General features: G+C 43.6%; 1 protein-coding gene across 6 annotated transcripts in view; it reads left to right on the top strand.

Annotated features, from left to right (window-relative positions):
* SLC5A11 (solute carrier family 5 (sodium/glucose cotransporter), member 11) overlaps positions 1-19,855 on the top strand; it is a 79,869-nt gene that overhangs the window by 47,715 nt on the left and 12,299 nt on the right. For all 6 annotated transcript variants that reach the window (XR_002340998.1, XM_021081312.1, XM_021081311.1 and 3 more), the window contains 1 exon segment: positions 14,850-14,985. Coding sequence is in view for 5 of the 6 variants with exons in the window: in XM_021081312.1 (XP_020936971.1) it covers positions 14,850-14,985 (136 nt within the window). In the remaining variant the exon portion in view is untranslated.

Below are 19,855 nucleotides of genomic sequence, written 5' to 3'. Positions count from 1 at the left end.
TTTATTCTTTCTCAGATTTCAAGCCCAATGAATAGATCACCTGTTGAAATAGTTTTTTTCCGTTACTTTATTTTTTTTAAACCTAGAATGACTATATTTCTAATTTTTTTCTCTATCAAAATAAACATAGGTAGAAATAGAATATATTAAAGCAAAATTTGATGATAAAATACACATTGTTTTAATCTGCTCTTTTATCCCCCTTTTTTCTTCCTTTTTTACTTTTTTTTCTTTTTTTAGAATTTTATTTTTATTTATTTATTTTTTGTCTTTTTGGCATTTCTTGGACCGCTTCCACGGCATATGGAAGTTCCCAGGCTAGGGGTCTAATCGGAGCTGTAGCTGCCAGCCGACGCCAGAGCCACAGCAACGCGGGATCTGAGCCACATCTGCGACCTACACCAGAGCTCACGGCAACACTGGGTCCTTAACCCACTGAACAAGGCCAGGGATCGAAGCTGCAACCTCATGGTTCCTAGTCAGATTCGTTAACCACTGCGCCACGACAGGACCTCCCATTCCTTTTTTACTTTTTAAAAGCTCAATATATCATAGGCATTATTCTTTTTTTTTCCATTCTAAATGATTTTTATTTTTTCCATTATAGCTTGTTTGCAGTGTTCTGTCAATTTTCTCCTATACAGCAAGGTGACCCAGTCACACATACACATATACATTCTTTTTTTCACATTATCCTCCATCAGGCTCCATCATAAGTGACTAGATACAGTTCCCAGTGCTATACAGCAGGATCTCATGGCTTATCCATTCCGAAGGCAATAGTTTGCGTCTATTAACCTCCAGTTCCCAGTCCATCCCTCTCCCTTCTCCTCCCCCTTGGCAACCACAAGTCTATTCTCCAAGTTCATAGGCATTATTCTATGTCAACAAGTTTATCTCTATCATCTGCTAATGGCTGCAGAGAGTCCATTGTTTGTATAAACTATAATTAAACCAATTTTCCATTTTGGAACTTTCAACTTAGCTCTAGTACATTTGTATAACATAAGCACTACATTTTATGTATGCCTTAAATTATTATATATGCAGTTACATATATATCACATCATTATGTATTAATAACACTCTTAGAGGAATTTCCTTGACCATAAATCTTTGCTCCCCCTTGACTGAAATTTTCTCTATTTCTCCACAGGAACTGCCCCCCTTCCTATACATTTTACTCTAAATCTGGAATCAAATCAGCAAAAATTAGAAGCATATCACATTGTTCACACTAATTATTAAAGGGTCTCAGGATTTCCATATTTGTTTGCTCATGTGTTTGGTTGTTTATTCACTTGCTCAGCAAAATCTGTCAAAAACAAAATTCATTACATTTTAAGCCTACATTTTGCATTATGTTTTTAGAGTCAAACAAGATGTTTTCTCCAGTGAGTTTTTATTTTTATTATTATTGCTTTTTAATCTTTTTTTATTACTCAATGAATTTATTACATTTATAGTTGTACAATGATCATCACAATCCAATTTTATAGGATTTCATTCCCACAACCCTAGCGCATCCCCCCACCCCCCAAACTGTCTCCTCCAGAGACCATAACTTTTTCAAGGTCTGCGAGTCAGTATCTGTTCTGCAAAGAAGTTCATCTGTCCTTTTTTCAGATTCCACATGTCAGTGAAAGCATTGGATGTTGGTGTCTCGTTGTATGGCTGACTTCACTTAGCATGCTAGTTTCTAGGTCCATCCATGTTGCTAAAAATGCCGGTATTTCGTTCCTTTTAATGACTGAGTACTATTCCATTGTGTATATGGACCACATCTTCTTGATCCACTCCTCTGTCGATGGATATTTAAGTTGTTTCCATGTCTTGGCTATTGAAAAGACTGCTGCAATGAACATCGGAGTACATGTGTCTTTTCAAGTCATGGTTTTCTCTGGATAGATGCCCAGGAGTGGGATTGCTGAACCAAATGATAATTCTATGTTTAGTTTTCTGAGGCATCTCCATACTGTTTTCCACAGTGGTTGCACCAATTTACAATCCCACCAACAGTGTACTAGGGTTCCCTTTTCTCCACATCTCCTCCAGCACTTATTATTTGTAGACTTTTTGATGATGGCCATTCTGGCTGGGTGTAAGGTGGTACCTCATAGTGGTTTTGATTTGCATTTCTCTAAGAATGAGTGATGTTGAACATCTTTTCATGTGTTTTTTGGCCATCTGTATGTTTTCTTTGGAGAACTGTCTGTTTAGATCTTCTGCCCATTTTTTTGATGGGGTTGTTTGTTTTTTGGATATTGAACTGCAGATGGTGTTTATAAATTTTGGAGATTAATGCTTTGTCAGTCGATTCATTTGCAAAGATTTTCTCCCGTTCTGTGAGTTGTCTTTTCGTTTTGTTTTTAGGGTTTCCTTTGCTGTGCAGAAACTTTAGGTTTAATTAGGTCCTGTTTGTTCTTTTTCTTTTTATTGTCAATACTCTAAGAGGTGGATCTGAGAAGATGTTGCTGTCATTTATATCAGAGAGTGTTTGGCCTATGTTTTACTCTAAGAGTTTGATAGTGTCTGGTCTTATATCTAGGTCTTTAATGCATTTGGAGTTTATTTTTGTGTATGGTGTTAGGGAGTGTTCTCATTTCATTCTTTTCCATGTGGCTGTCCAGTTTTCCCAGCACCACTTATTGAACAGACTGTCTTTTCGCCATTGTATGGTCTTGCCTCCTTTGTCATAGATTAGTTGGCTGTAGGTGTGTGGGTTGAATACTGGGCTTTCTATCCTGTTCCACTGATCTATATGTCTGTCTTTGTGCCAGTACCATATGGTTTTGATGATTGTTGCTTTGTAGTATAGTCTGAAGTCGGGGAGCCTGATCCTCCAGCTCCATTTTTATTTTGCAGGATGTCTTTGGCTATTCTGGTCTTTTGTGCTTCCAAACAATCTTTAAAATATTTTGTTCTCATTCTGTAAAAATGTCCTTGGTAATTCGATAGGGATTGCATTGACTCTGTAGATTGCCTTAGGTAGTATAGTCATTTTGATAATACAAACTCTTCCAATCCACAAGCATGGTATGTCTTTCCACCTATTTGTGTCATCTTTGATTTCTTTCATCAGTGTCTTATAGTTTTCAGAGTACAGGTCTTTTGTCTCTTTAGGTAGGTTTACTCCTAGATATTTTATTCTTTTGGATGCAATAGTAAACGGGATTGCTTCCTAATTTCTCTTTCTGATCTTTCATTGTTAGTATATAGAAATGCCATGGATTTCTGTGTATTTATTTTGTATCTGCGACCTTGCCAAATTCATGAATGAGCTCTAACAGTTTTCTGGTAGAGTCTTTAGGATTCTCTAGGTAGAGTATCATGTCATCTGCAAATAACGATAGTTTTACTTCTTCCTTTCCAATTTGGATTCTTTTTATCTCTTTTACTTCTCTGATTGCTGTGGCTAGGACTTCCAAAACTATGTTGAAGAGTAGTGGCAGAGCAGACATCCTTATCTTGTTCCTGATCTCAGCGGGAATTCTTTCAGCTTTCACCACTGAGAGTGATGTTCGCTGTGGGTTTGTCATATATGGCCTTTATCATGTTGAGGTAGGTTCCCTCTATGCCCACTTTCTGAAGGGTTTTTATCAGAAATGGTGTTGATTTTTTTTTTTTTTTTTTTTTTTTTTTTTTTTTTTTTTTTTTTTTTTTTTTTTTTTTTTTTTTTTTTTTTTTTTTATCAGAAATGGGTGTTGGATTTTGTCAAAGGCTTTTTCTGCATCTATTGAGAGGATCACACGGTTTTTATTCTTCAGTTTGTTAATGTGGTATATCACACTGATGGATTTGCAGCTTTGAAGAACTCTTGGATCCCTGGGATAAATCCCACTTGATCATGATGTACAATCCTTTTAATGTATTGTTGGTTTGCTAGTATTTTGTTGAGGATTTCTGCATCTATGTTCATCAGTGAAATTGGCCTGTAGTTTTCTTTTTCATGTGGTATCTTTGTCTGCTTTTGGTATCAGGGTGATGGTGGCCTCATAGAATGAGTTTGGGAGTATCCCTTCCTCTGCAATTTTTTGGAATAGTTTCAAAGGATAGGTAGTAGCTCTTCTCTAAATGTTTGATAGAATTAGCCTGTGAAGCCATCTGGTCCTCAACTTTTGTTTGCTAGAAATTTTTTATTTTTAATATTTTTTTTATTTTTTTGTCTTTTTTGCCTTTTCAAGGGCCGCTCCCGCGGCGTATCTGGAAGTTCCCAGGCTAGGGGTCTAATTGGAGCTGTGGCTGTCAGCCTACGCCAGAGTCACAGCAACGCAGCATCCAAGCCGTGTCTGTGACCTATACCACAGCTCACGGCAATGCTGGATCCTTAACCCACTGAGCAAGGGCAGGGATTGAACCTGCAACCTCATGGTTCCTAGTTGGATTCGTTAACCACTGCGCCATGACGGGAACTCCATGGAAGTTTTTTAATCACAATTTCAATTTCAGTTCTTGTGATGGGTCTGTTCAACTTTTCTATTTCCTCTTGGTTTAGTCTTGGAAGAGTGTATCTTTTTAAGAATTTGTCCATTTCTTCTAGGTTTTCCATTTTATTGGCATAGGGTTGCATATAGTAGTCTCTAGGATCCTTTGTATTTCTGTGATGTCCATTGTTACTTCTCATTTTTCATTTCTAATTTTATTGATTTGAGTCTCTCTCTTTTTTTCTTGATAAGTTTAGCTAAGAGTTTATCAATTTTGTTGATCTTTTCTGAGAACCATCTTTTCATTTCATTGATCTTTCCTATGGTTTTCTTCATTTCTATTTCATTGATTTCTGCTCTGATCTTTATGATTTCTTTCCTTCTGCTAACTTTGGGTCTTGTCTGTTCTTCTCTCTCGAGCTGATTTAGATGTAAAGTTAGCTTGTTTCTTTGAGCTTTTTCTTGTTTCCTGAGGTGGGCTTGTATTGCTATAAACTTTCCTCTTAGAATGGCTTTTGCTACATCCCATAGGGTTGGGAGTGTCATATCTTTGTTGTCACTTGCTTTTAGATATTTTTTAATTTCCTCTTTGATATCTTCAGTGATCCATTGTTGTTTAGTAGCATGTTGTTTAGTCTCCACGTGTTTGTGTTTTTTGCAGTTTTTTTTTTTTTTGTCTTTTTTTTTTTTTTTTTTTTTTTTTTTTTTTTTGTCTTTTTGCTATTTCTTGGGCCCTCCCGCGCATATGGAGGTTCCCAGGCTAGGGGTCTAATCGGAGCTTAGCCACGGCCTACGCCAGAGCCACAGCAACGCGGATCCGAGCTGCGTCTGCAACCTACCCCACAGCTCACAGCAATGCCGATCCTTAACCCACTGAGTAAGGGCAGGGACCAAACCCACAACCTCATGGTTCCTAGTCGGATTCGTTAACCACTGCGCCACGATGGGAACTCCTGCAGTTTTTTTCTTGTTGTTGATTTCCAGTCATATAGCGTTGTGGTCAGAAAAGATGCTTAATATTATTTCATTTTTCTCAAAGTTACTGGGTTTGATTTGTAGCCCAGGATGTGATCATCTTAGAGAATGTTCCCTGTGCACTTGAGAAGAATGTGTATTCTGCTGCTTTTGGATGGAATGTCCTATAAATATCTATTATGTCCACCTGGTCTAATGCTTCATTCAGGGCCTGTGTTTCCTTATTGATTTTCTGTCTCATTGATCTGTCCATTGCTGTAAGTGGGGTGTTAAAGTCCCCCACTATGATTGTGTTATTGTCGATTTCTCCTTTTAAGGTTGTTAACAATTGCCTTATATATTGTGGTGAACCTATGTTGGGTGTGTAGATATTTAAAATTGTTATATCTTCTTCTTGGATTGATCCTTTGATCATTATGTAATGACCTTCTTTGTCCCTTAAAATATTCTTCATTTTAAAGTCTATTTTGTTGTTATTTTTTTTTTTTTTTTTTTTTAAGTCTATTTGTCTGTTATGATTATTGCTACTCCAGCTTGCTTTTGATCCCCGTTTGCATGAAATATTTTCTTCCATCCTCTCACTTTCAATTTGTATGTGTCCCTAGAAGTGAAGTGGATCTCTTGAAGACAGCTTACATATGGATCTTGTTTTTGTATCCATTCAGCCAGTCTATGTCTTTTGGTTGGAGCGTTTAGTCCATTAACATTTAAGATAATTATTGATATTTATGTTCTTATTACCATTTTATTAATTGCTTTGGATTTGTTTTTGTTGCTCTTTTTTCTTCCCTTCTTCTCTTGTTCTCTCCTCTTCTGGTTTGATGACTATCTTTAGTGTTGTATTTGAGTTGATTTTTCTTATTTTGTGTATCAATTGCAGATTTTTGGTTTGCAGATATTCTGAAGTTTTGATATGACTCTCTCTATATATATGAGATTGTTTTAAGTTGTTGGTCTCTCAATTGCAAGTGCATCTCCAGTGTCCTGCATTTGTACCCTCCTCTTCTCATGATTTCTGATTTCGGTGGCATAATTGTGCGTGGATGATTTTGTATCTTTACTGTATATATACCTTGACTGGTGAGCCTTGTCATTTGTGGTATTTTTGTCTCCGGTTGCCGCCTTTTCTTTTCTGCTTAGAGAAGTTCCTTTAGTATTTGTTGTAAAGCTGGTCTAGTGTTGCTGAATTCTCTTAGCTTTTGCTTATCTGAGATGGTTTTGATTTCTCCTTCAAATCTGAATGAGAGCCTTGCAGGGTAAAGTAATCTTGGTTGGAGGATTTTTCCTTTTATCACATTAAGTATATCATGCTACTCCCTTCTGGCCTGCAGAGTTTCTGATGAAAAATCTGCCATAACCTGATCAGGGTTCCCTTGTATGTTATTCGTTTCTTTTCCCTAGCTGCTTTCAAGATTTTTTCTTTGTCTTTAATTTTTGTTAGTTTGATTAATATGTGTCTCGGTGTATTCCTCCTTGGGTTTATTTTATATGGCACTCGTTGTGCTTCCTGGATTTGAATGAGTGGTTCCTTTCCCATGTTAGGGAAGTTTTTGGCTATTGCTCTTGGAATATTTTTTCTGTCCCTTCTCTCTCTCTTCTCCTTCTGGCACCCCATAATATGATGTTGGTGTGTTTAACGTTGTCCCAGAGTTCTCTGAGACTCTCTTCATTTGTTTTCAGTCTTTTTTCTCTTTTCTGTTCCACATCCATAATTTCCACTAATCTGTCCTCCACCTCACTTATTCCTTCTTCTGCCTCCTGTATTCTGCTGTTGGCTGCTTCTAGTGAATTTTTTTTTATTTTTATTGTATTTTGCATCTCTTCTTTAAGTTTTATATCTTGTATCTCTTTGCTCAGTGTTTCCTGTAAGTTATCCTCCAGTTTATTTCTAATGTCTTGCATCATCTTCAAATTAACAGCTAAAGTCTTTTTCCTGGAGGCTGAGTATTTCCTGATCACTTAGCTGATTTTCTGGGGGTTTTTCTTTCTCCCTCATCTGAGTTATAATTCTTTGTCTTTTCATTTTTATAGGTTTTTAGTGTGGTGACCTTTTTACAGATAATAGAGTTGTAGCCTCTCTTACTTCTGGTGTCTGCCCCCCTGTGGCTGAAATTGGTAGGGGGGCTTGCTGTGGGCTTCCTGATGGGAGGGGCTGATGCCTGCCCACTGGTAGGTGGAGCTGATTCTAATCCCTCTGGTGGGTGGGGCTTTGTCTCTGTATGGGATTACAGGTGGCTGTGTGCCTGGGGGGTCTTTAGGCAGCCTGTTTACTGAGGGGCAGGTCTGTGCCCCCACCTGGGTTGTTTTTTGCCCTGGGGCTTCTCAGTGCTGATGGGTGGGGCCATATTCTCCCAAATGGCCACCTCCAGAGAAAGGCCCACTGCTGGATATTCCAGAGAGCTTTGCTTCCAGTGTCCTTCCTTCACAACAAGCCACATTCACCCCTGTTTCCCAGGATGTCCTCCAAGAACTGCAGTCAGGTTTGACCCAGATCCCTATGGAGACTTTGCTTTGCCTTGGGACCCAGTGCACGTGAAAGTCTTTGTGCGCCTTTTAAGAATGGGGTCTCCATTTCCCCCAGTCCCATGGAGCTCCTGCCCACAAGCCCTATGGCCTTCAATGCCAGATGCTCCAGGGGCTCTTTCTCCCAGTGCCAGATCCCCACACATGGGAGTTTGATGTGGGGCTCAGAACTCTCACTCCTGTAGGTGAGTCTCTGTCAACCAGTTAGTTTCCAGTCCATGGGGATTCCCACCTGGGAGGTATGGGGTTGCTTATATCACATAATCGCCCTCCTACCACTTGATGTGGCCTCCTCTTTGTCTTCTAGAGCAGGATATCTTTTTGAAGGTTTCTGGTTCAATTGGTTGAAGATTGTTCAGCCTTTAGTTGTGAATTTTGTTGTTTTTAGGAGAGAAGTTGAGCTCTGGTCCTTCTACTCCACCATCTTAATCCCATCTCTCTCCAGTGAGTTTTTAAAAAGCCACCTTACTTTTGGATGTAGTGACATATTCTAGGTAATTACATATAATGAACTGTGCACTGTGAGGAAACTCTGAATCAAAAAAGAAACAGACCTGGCAAAAAAGAAAAAAATGTCTGCAGATCGCTGACAACAGGGTGTGATTAGTGTGACCTGTCAATTTCCCTCCTTTGAGAACAGCCCGGTTACTTTAAAGATCAGAGATCTGCATGCCATTTTGGAAGCTGTATTTCATAGTCAGGGCTGATAAGACTTTAAAGTAATGACCGTGGACTTGGATAAATTGATGCAGGAGACATTGCAGAGAGTGAATCCTAGGTCTCCCCATGAGTCAAAATTCCTCTGAGCGAAGAGCTAAAAACCAAGGCAAGATGGATGCAAGGTGTAGGTACTGCCCCTTTAAGAGAGAGCACCCCTCCTCTTCCTCAGCAAATCTTGAGCTGGAGAGACCCTGGGAGACCTTTCAGAGAGAGGCTAACAGCCTGGCCTCTAACCTTAGCATTCTTGGAATCAAGTTAGGTGGCATAACCTTGTGACACCTGTTTCCTCATTAGCGGGGTTACTAATTGCAAAAAAGGAAGCATAAGGAATTTGGTCATAGTCCTTTTATTGCAGGGACAATAAAAGGGACATTTAATAAACTGTTAAAAACATTTACATTTTTGATACGGTTTATGCTACTGCTCTTTTTTTTTTTTTTTTGGGACCACACCCATGACACATGGAGGTTTTCAGGCTAGGGGTCGAATCAGAGCTGTAGCTGCCATCCTACACCACAGCCACAGTAACTCCAGATCTGAGACGTGTCTGCAACCTACACTGCAGCTCACGGCAGTACTGGCTCCTTAACCCACTGAGCCAGACCAGGGATCAAACCTGCATCTTCAGGGATGCTAGTCAGATTCGTTTCTGCTGAGCCACAATGGGAACTCCTGCTTTTTTTTTTTTTTTTTTTTTTTTAATGCTGTTGCTCTTGGAGTTCCCTTCGTGGCACAGTGGTTAATGAATCTGACTAGAACCATGAGGTTGAGGGTTCGGTCCCTCGCTCAGTGGGTTAAGGACCCGGCATTGCCGTGAGCTGTGGTGTAGGTCACAGATGCAGCTCGGATCCCGCATTGCTGTGGCTCTGGTGTAGGCCAGTGGCTACAGTTCCGATTCAACCCCTAGCCTGGGAACTCCATATGCCGCAGGTGCAGCCCCAGAAAAGGCAAAAAGACCAAAAAAAAAAAAATGCTGTTGCTCTTGACACAGCTTACCAGCTTATGTTTATTACTCTGTAGAAATATATCCTTGAGATGCCTCAAACCTTACTAGCTGGGCTTCCAGTGTGCACCCCTTGAAGCCCCCTTCCAACCCACCTCTCAGTGCTCAAAAGCCTGGGGACTTAGTCCAGAATGACTTGATCTTCTCAATGCCAGACAAGGCGTGAGAGCTCAGAAATCCAAGTCCTGGAGTTCCCGTCGTGGCGCAGTGGTTAATGAACCCGACTAGGAACCATGAGGTTGCGGGTTCGGTCCCTGGCCTTGCTCAGTGGGTTAAGGATCCGGTGTTGCCGTGAGCTGTGGTGTAGGTCGCAGACGTGGCTCAGATCCTGCGTTGCTGTGGCTCTGGCGTAGGCCAGTGGCTACAGCTCCCATTAGACCCCTAGCCTGGGAACCTCCACATGCCACGGAAGCGGCCCAAAGAAATAGTAAAAAAGACAAAAAAAAAAGAAAGAAAGAAAGAAATCCAAGTCCTCCTTGGGCCCCATGACTTTTGGTCTTGCTGTTTCTGAGCTGGAGTCTATCAAGTCCAAAGACTGTGTTAGTTCACTGTGCTGGGGCTGCATATCTTTGCCAGCTCTGGACGGAGGTCATTTCCAAGAACAGAAGGGCAAAGCTGCATTCAGTGCTCACTGACGGAGAGCTTATTCCAGATCTTCCCTAAACAAGCAGAGACAGAAGAGGCAAGTCACAATCGATGATTGTAATGACACAAACGTTTATTGATGTTAGACATTTACGAGTAACTGATCGAAGCACGTCCTAATGGAATGTTAATTCCATTCACTTTTATACCTTTCCTATGAGCTATGCTCCATTATTGGCCTGGGACTTATTGCACAGGGCGACACCCTCCTCTCCAGGCTTGTGGAGTTTTGAGCAGCACAACGCTCTGAAACCTTACTCACCTGCCTCTTAAATTCGCATCTGGAGGCTCCACTTCAAGGGAAGAAAAAACAGCATTCTGGAGTCTCCCTTGTGGCTCAGCGAGTTAAGAACCCGACATAGTGGCTGTGAGGATGGGGGCTCGATCCCTGGCCTCGATCAGTGGCTTAAGCCTCTACTGTTGTCGTAGCTGTGACATAGGCTGCAGCTTCAGCTCCTGATTAGACCCTTAGCCTGGGAACTTCCATTTGCTGCAGGTGCAGCCCTAAAAATATTAAAAAGCCAAAATTCTTTTCAGTCACAGCTTTGGCTCTCCAGTAGAAAGGGTGTGGTTGGGAGTTCCCAACATGGCTCAGTGGTAATGAACCCAGCTAGAATCCGTGAGGATGTGGGGGTTCGATCCCTGGCCTTTCTCAGTGGGTTAAGGATCCAGCATTGCCACGAGCTGTGGTGTAAATCGCAGCCGTGGCTCGGATCCCAAGTTGCTGTGGCTGTGGCGTAGGCCAGCTGCTGCAGCTCCAATCTGACCCCTAACCCGGTAACTACCATATGCCATGGGTTTGGCTCTAAAACACACACACACACACACACACACACACACACACACACACACACAGGAAAGAAAAAAAGAAAGGCATGGTTTTCTGAAGCTAAATACTTCCCTCCCTGCTTCCAGATGGACCAACGAGGATTGATGACTCATGCATGCTTATTTTGGCACATTCGTGAAGCAATAAAAGTATTCTATAGGAGCTCCCGCTGTGGTGCAATGGGATCAGTGGCGTCTTGGGAGCTGCTGGGATGCAGGTTCAATCCCTGGCCCGGCACAGTAGGTTAGGGATCTGGCATTGCCTCAGTCGTGGCTTAGGTTTCAACTGTGGCTCCGATCTGATCCCTGGCCTGGGAGCTCTATATGCCACAGGGCAGCCAAAAATGACCCCCCCCCAAAAAAAGTATTCTATAGACACCGATATCCTCATATTTAACTACTACATTCTTAAGAGTTCTAGAAAACCCAAGATGTTTATGTTAGAATTCCCGAGAAATGACAGGTCACAGTTAAATCAGCTTCTAGGCAAGGACAGTTAACTTCCCAGCTGTGGCTAAAGAGAGCTTCACTGGTCCCCTGCCTTTCCTCAAATAAGCCCATTCCACATTTTAGAACCTTTCACTTAGAGCCTCCGCACAGATAACAATAATGTGTGCAGGTGGACGGTACTTGGTTGCAGGTGACCAAAAAAAAAAAAAAAAAAAAAAAAAAAAAAAAAAAAAGTCCAACTTAAACTAGCTATGGAAAAGTGTGGAATACAAACTGCAGGACTGCAGGAAGTTGAACCAGCCTTCAGAAACTCCTGGCACTTATTCTGGTTTCCTTTGACATCACCCATTCTTTTCTTTCTATTTTTTCGGGGTTTTGTGTGTGTGTGTGTGTGTGTGTCATTTTGCCTTTTCTAGGGCCGCTCCCACAACATATGGAGGTTCCCAGGCTAGGGGTCAAATCGGAGCTGTAGCTGCCGGCCTACACCACAGCCACAGCAATGCTGCATCTAAGCCTTGTCTACAACCCACACCACAGGCCAGATCTGCAACACCAGATCCTTAACCCACTGAGCAAGGCCAGGGATCGAACCTGCAACCTCATGGTTCCTAGTCGGCTTCGTTTCTGCTGTGCCACAATGGGAACTCCACTTTTTGTTTTTTAGGGTCCCACCCAGGGCATATGGAAGTTCCCAGGCCAGGGGTCGAATTGGAGCTGTAGCTGCCAGTCTACACCCAAGCCACAGCAACACAGGATCCAAGCTGCATCTGAGACCCACACCATAGCTCACGGCAATGCTGGATCCTTAACCCACTGAGCAAGACCAGGAATCAAACCCACGTCCTCATAGGAACTCCTTACAACATTTTTTTTTTTTTAATGGGAAGAATTTCAACTTTGTCCTACTCAACGTAGCATCATGATGGTCATGATAGGACATGTTACTCTTGTCAGTGGTTCACTGAACCAACTTGTAAAAGCTCTAGTAAATTACCAAGATGAGTAGAGAAAGTTCTGAGTCTTTGTAGATTCACTCTGAAGACTGGAGCAGAATTTGTGGGGACTAGTCTCTTAGAAAACACAAACAAGTCATTCCCTTTGTATGGATAAATCTTTTTAAAAAAATTCAAAGTTTGTATATATTGCTAAATAATCACCAAAATAAATGTAGTTAATATCATTACCATACATGGTTACAGTTTTTTTCTTGTTTTCTTTCTTTCTTTTTATTTTATTTTATTTTATTATTATTATTTTTTATTATTTATCTTTGGTCTTTTTGCCATTTCTTGGGCCGCTCCCGCAGCATATGGAGAATCCCAGGCTAGGGGTCTAATCCGAGCTGTAGTCGTCGGCCTACACCAGAGCCACAGCAACGCAGGATCCGAGCTGCGTCTGCAACCTACACCACAGCTCACAGCAACGCCAGATCCTCAACCCACTGAGCAAGGGCAGGGATTGAACCCGCAACCTCATGGTTCCTAGTCGGATTCATTAACCACTGCACCACAATGGGAACTCCTTTCTTTCTTTTTATTTGTTTGTGTTTGCATTTTAGGGCCGCACCTGTAGCATATGGCAGTTCCCTGGCTAGGGGTCCAATCAGAGCTACAGCTGCTGGCCTACACCACAGCCACATCAATGCAGGATCCAATCTGTGTCTGTGACCTACACCACAGCTCACGGCTACGCCATGTCCTTAACCCACTCAGCGAGGCCATTGATTGAACCCACATCCTCATGGATACAAGTTGGGCTAGTTATGACTGAGCCACAATGGGAATGTCCAGTTTTGTTTTGTTTTTCCTTGTAATGAGAATTTTTTTTATGTGTGATGAGACTTTTCAAGACCTGTTCTACTCAACATTCTGTAATAACCTACAAGGGAGAAGAATCTGAAAAAGAATGGATATATGTATAACTGAAGCACTTTGCTGTGCACCTGAAACAACTATACTCCAATATAAAATAAAAATTAAATTTAAAAAAGATCTGTTCTTGAGTTCCCACTATGGCACAATGGCTTAAGAACCCAACTGCAGTGGTTTGGGTTGCTGTGGAGGCACAGGTTCGATCCCTAGCCTGGTGCAGTGGGTTAAAGGATCCAGTGTTGCTGCAGCTGCCGTGTAGGTCACAGCTGCAGCTCAGATTCAATCCATGGCCCAGAAACTTCACAAGCTGTGGTTGTGGCCATTAAAGGGAAAAAAAAAAAAAAAGACCTGTTCTCTTAGCAACTTAAAACTATGCAATCCAGGGAGTTCCCATGATGGCTCAACAGGTTATGAACCCAACTAGTATCCATGAGGATTCGGTTTCAATCCCTGGCCTCACTCAGTGGGTTAAGGATCCAGCATTGCCATGAGCGAAGGAGTAGGTCACAGACACGGCTCAGATCTGGCGTTGTTGTGGTTGTGGCATAAGCCAGCAGCCGTCGCCCCAATTCAACCCCTAGCCTGAGAACCTCCATATTAACTATTGCCATTATGCTGTACATTACATTCCTAGGTCTTATTTATTTGATAAATGGAAATTTGCACTTTTGGACCCCTTTCCTCCATTGTGCCCACCCCTACCCTCTGTTTCTGGCAACCATGAATAAATCTTGCATGGATAAATCTTGCCATACCTATCTTACCCCACTCAACAGAGAGAAGGGACCAGGCTAAGACCTAGGTGTGTATCTGCAGTAACCACAGGCTCAGACCTGCCAGTCCCTTCAGTAGCCATATCTCTTAACTCATCACTCCTAACAAAGACCGGAGTATCTGCATTTCTCTGCTATTCTCCGTTCTGCTCTTGCTTTCTCTGCCTTGGCATAGCTACCCTCACTGGACCACTGGACCGCAAGGATTGAGAATAGGTGAGATGTTGGGAGTTCCCATTGCGGCTCCATGGTTAACAAATCCAAATAGGAACCACGAGGTTGTGGGTTCGATCCCTGGCCTTGCTCCATGGGTTAAGGATCTGGCGTTGCCGTGAGCTGTGGTGTCGGTCACAGACACAACTCAGATCCCGCGTTGCTGTGGCTGTGGTGTAGACTGGCGGCTACAGCTCCGATTCGACCCCTAGCCTGGGAACCTCCATATGCCGCAGGTGCGGCCCTAGAAAAGACAAAAAAAAAAAAAAAAAAAAAGAGAGAGAGAGAGAGAGAGAATAGGTGAGATGCTCCCTTAATGAGAAGCCAGGCAAACCAACCTTCTGAGTCTGCTGTGCCTACCAAGGAGCTGTGCACATCTTAAGAAAAAGCCATCGCAACTTCCAGCCGCTCCCCTGTTTTCCAGGTGATTGTCCAGCGGACGCTGGCTGCTAAGAACCTGTCCCATGCCAAAGGAGGCTCTCTGATGGCCGCTTACCTGAAGGTGCTGCCCCTTTTCATCATGGTGTTCCCTGGCATGGTCAGCCGTGTCCTCTTTCCAGGTAAGAAGACATTGGGGAGGGGAGGTGGGGTTTCTGTGAGCCTCAGACCCTGTGAAGCGTTCTGATCATATTACTGACGGCCCCACATGAATGCAGCTGGAGTCCCTTCCTGGCGATTCAACTGAGGCATCTCCACCCGGGACTCTATGGACTCTATGCTGTCTCCCATCACGGGTTCAGTGGGAACGTCCTATAGAAGTCCCAGACCAAATCGAATGCAGAGGCAAATCAGGAGCCTTGCTTGCCTCAACGAAATTGAAATATCATATATAGGAGTTCCCGTCGTAGCACAGTGGTTAACGAATCCAATTAGGAACCATGAGGTTGCGGGTTCGATCCCTGCCCTTGCTCAGTGGGTTAAGGATCTGGCATTGCCGTGAGCTGTGGTGTAGGTCACAGATGCAGCTCGGATCCCGCGTTGCTATGGCTCTGGCATGGGCCGGCAGCTATAGCTCTGGTTTGAACCTCCATGTGCCGCGGGAGCAGCCCCAGAAAAGGCAAAAAGACAAAATAAATAAATAAATATCATATATATATATATCACACACTAAGCTAAAATATTATGCTCCCTGAAATCTCAAGTATGTAAACCCAGTATTTTGTCAATGTGGTCCCATAGAACCCTTTGGGGGTAATTTTTTTTTCCTTTGGCTGCACCATGGCATGCAGAAGTTCCTGGGACAGGGATCAAACCTGTGCCACAAGGCCAGGTCCTTAACCAAATGAGCCACAAGGGAACTCCTTGGGGGTATGTTTAACAAAATCAGGCATATCAAAACCTCTAGAGTATTTGCCTTAGCTTTTTTTTTTTTTTAATTGGTAGAGGGATGAGGTTGGCAGCGTGGGGGTGAAACAGGACTGGCCGTGGGGGATGTTGGGTGGAGTCACTGTGATGTCAGGAGCTGGTTATCTGTATGGAAGAAAGCTCCTCATTGCTTCAGCGAGGTCAATCCCTTTCTACCAAGGCTGTTGTATGGAGCTCCAGTGGGGCTGTCGTCTAGCGCATGGTACTTATACCAAGGTGCTTATACCAAGGGGCAGAACGCTTGGCCCTCTGTGCCTTATTCTACATGCTGTTGTGCAGAAAGCTCAGAAAGCTCAGAAAGCTCAATCCCTTTCTACCAAGGCTGCTGTATGGAGCTCCAGTGGGGCTGTCGTCTAGCGCATGGTACTTATACCAAGGTGGTTATACCAAGGGGCAGAACGCTTGGCCCTCTGTGCCTTATTCTACGTGCTGTTGTGCAGAAGTAAAGAAAGAGTGGGAGGGAATGGTTAGTTAATTGGTCCAGAAGTTTTGTCAAAATAATGTGTGTGTGTGTGTGTGTGTGTGTTTTCTAGGGCCACACCTGCGGCATATGGAGGTTCCCAGGCTAGGGTCTCATCGGAGCTGCAGCTGCTGGTCTACACCAGAACCACAGCAACGCAGGATCTGAGCCAAGTCTGTGACCTACACCACAGTTCATGGCAATGCCAGATCCTTAACCCACTGAGCAAGGCCAGGGATCAAACCTGCAACCTCATGGTTCCTGGTCAGATTTGTTAACCCCTGAGCCACGATGGGAACTCCTGTCAAAATAATTTAGAACAGTATGAATTAGGTGGTGCTGTCTGTGGAGATAGAGGCTGGGCTTGTTCTTCTCCAGTCCTGGTGGATGTTGGTCCTGTTTCCAGGGAGGGAGCCCAAGGCTTGAAACATCCCGGATGAGCGTAAGAACTGGGATCTGGGTTTGATGATGACTTGATGGAAAATATACAGCTATGGAGTAAGATGACATATGAAAAGAAAAAGTGCTTTTTTTTTTTTTTTTTGGTCTTTTTAGGGCCTTGATTGCAGCATTTGGAGGTTCCCAGGCTAGGGGTCGAATCAGAGCTATAGCTGCCAGCCTACCCCACAGCCACAGCAACGCAGGACCTGAGCCATGTCTGAACCCTATACCACAGCTCATGGCAATGCCGGGTCCTTAACCCACTGAGCAAGGCCAGGGATCGAACCCATGTCCTCATGGATACTAGTCAGGTTCGTTAACCCCTGAGCCATGACCTCTGAACAAGTAGCTTAAAACAACCAACATGCATTGTGCTGAGGGCCAGTCCCTGTCTGAGGAGTTTGGCAGTGGTTTGTGGTGGTTATGGATATGGACTCTGATCTGAAATGCCTTGCCTGCATCTTGGCCCTGCCACTCACTAGCTTTGGATACATCACTTAATTTCCCTTGGCTTTTGTTTCCTTACTTGTATAAATGACCATAATAATTTTGAAAGCTTTAAAGCAGTTCCTGGCCAGTTCTGGTCGTAAGCACAACATAAGTCTTCTTTTTTTTTTTTTTTTTTTTTTTTTTTTTTTGTCTTTTTGACTTTTCTAGGGCCGCACCCGCAGCATATGGAGGTTCCCAGGCTAGGGGTATAATCAGAGCTGTAGCCACTGGCCTACACCAGAGCCACAGCAACACGGGATCCGAGCCGCGTCTGCAACCTACATCACAGCTTACAGCAACACCAGATCCTTAACCCACTGAGCAAGGCCAGGGATCGAACCCACAACCTCATTGTTCCTAGTCGGATTCGTGAACCACTGCGCCACAATGGCAACTCCAAGTCTTCATTTTTATCATTAGACACCTGTGATCTCATTTATTCCTCAAAACAACCTTATAAGGCAAGTATTATTATTGCTATTTTCATTTACTGATGAAACATTAAAGTTCAGAGAAGTGAACTGATTCACTCAGTTGTTCTTGCATGGATTCAGCAAATATTTTGAGAGCCAGTTAACCTGCCAGGCCTTATTCCAGAAGATTCTGGAGGTCCATCAGTGACCAGGACATACAGTATCCTGCCGTTGTGGGCTTATGTTCTAGTGGTGGAGGAGACAGATTGAAAAATAAATTCCTGGGAGTTCCCACTGTGGCTCGGTGGGTTAGGAACCGGACATAGTATCCATGAGGATGCGGGTTTGATTCCTGGACTTGCTCAGTGTGTTAAGGATCCAGCGCTGCCATGAGCTGTGGTGGAGGTTGCAGACTTGGCTTGGATCCTGCATTGCTGTGGCTGTGGTGCAGACTCAGCTTGGATCCCGTGTTGCTGTGGCTGTGGTACAGGCTAGCAGCTGCAGCTCAGATGGGACCCCTCGCCTGGGAACTTCCGTGTGCCATGGGTGCAGCCCTAGAAAATGCAAAATCAGTAACTAACTAAAATAAACTTTAAAAAGAAAAAAAATACCTAAATGAGATCGTCACTGATTGTACTAAATGCTGTGAGGAAAATACCTGGCGAGCTGTCACAGGAATGCCGGGCAGGGATTAGTTCCTAGCAGTCAGCCCATCAAGGGTGATTATTAAATGAAACATAACTCCATGTTCCGCTCCTCTAGGGAGTTTGAAATGTAATGGATGAGTCTGCTACACTTGAAGAAGTCAAAGAAAAGAGATGTCAAGACACTGTAGCATATGGTGCTAGCAATAAGTGCACAAGAAATTCAGAAAGTGAAGTTAGGGTGGAGGGGGTGAGGGGGGTGAAGGGCTTGACCCAAGCTTCTCAAAGTGTGGTCCCCAGTCTAGCAGCATTAAGGTCATCCTGGAACTTGCTAGAAATGCAGGAGGTCCCGTCATGGCTCAGTGGTAACAAACCCAACCAGGATACATGAGGATGCGGGTTGAACCCTGGCCTTGTGCAGTGGGTTAGGGATCCGATGTTGCTGTGAGCTGCGGTAAAGGTCACAGATGCAGCTCAGATCCCACATTGCTGTGGCTATGGTGTAGCCCAGCAGCTGTAGCTCTGATTCGACACCCAGCCTGGGAATTTCCATATGCTGCAGGTGTAGCCCTAAAAACAAACAAACAAACAAAAATGTAAACTTTCGATCCCCATCCAAGACTTGTTGAATCCGGATCTCTAGGGGTGGGGCCCAGCAACCTGTTTTTAACGAGCCCAGGTCTAAAGGGCCGAGTGCCAGGCCAAGCCACTGTTCCTGTTCCCATACTTTTCTTATCTCAGCTCCATCAGCTCCCACTGAAAAAAAAAAATTTTTTTTTTTTGCATTGTTGGCTGCCCTGTGGCATATGGAGTTCCCGGGCCAGGGATCAGATCTAAAGTTGCTGTTGTAACCTAGGCGGGATCCTTTTACTCACTGTGCTGGGCCTGGGATCACACCTGCATCTTGATGTTGCAGAGATGCTTCAGATCCCGTTGCACCATAGCAGGAACTCTGCCCCACTGGATTTTCAAATGGGTCCTACACTGGCTAAAAAGATGCTCAGATCCTGAGCTCCCAAGAGCCTGGACAATACCCTCTTCCACTCAGTTCATCTGAGAAATGGCACACACTCATACAGGAACTCTGGAGAGAAGCACGACAACCCTCAAAATTGTAAAACGCAAGAGTCCAGAAATGTACCTATTTCCAAAGCCAATCCTCTCTACTTATCTTTGGAAAACACTAAGCTTTTGAGTCCTATCCATGGTACTTACTAGCTGTGTGGTTTGGGGATGCTGTTTCGCCTCTCTGGGCTTCAGCTTACTTGTCTTTAACACAGGTACAATAACAGGGAGTTTCCCTTGTGGCGCAGCGGAAATGAATCCAACTAGTATCCATAAGGATGCAGGTTTGATCCCTTGCCTTGATCAGTGGGTGAAGGATCTGGCATTGCCGTGAGCTGTGGTGTAGGTCGCAGATATGGCTCAGATCTGGCGTTCCTGTGGCTGTGGCATAGGCTGGCAGCTGTCACTCCAATGCGACTCCTACCTGGGAACTTCTATATGCCTCGAGTGTGGCCCCCCCGCCCCCTCATCAAAAAAAAAGAATATACTCACAATATCTTCCCCACGGAGTTGTTAGGTTACCTGAGAAGGTGTGTGTACAGTGTTTCTTTGT

This window comes from Sus scrofa, unplaced genomic scaffold, assembly GCF_000003025.6.
Source record: "Sus scrofa isolate TJ Tabasco breed Duroc unplaced genomic scaffold, Sscrofa11.1 Contig1431, whole genome shotgun sequence".
Classification (NCBI taxonomy): Eukaryota; Metazoa; Chordata; class Mammalia; order Artiodactyla; family Suidae; genus Sus; species Sus scrofa.
The sequence above is the reverse complement of the archived record's forward strand: the minus strand, read 5'-3'. Positions and strand labels throughout refer to the sequence as shown.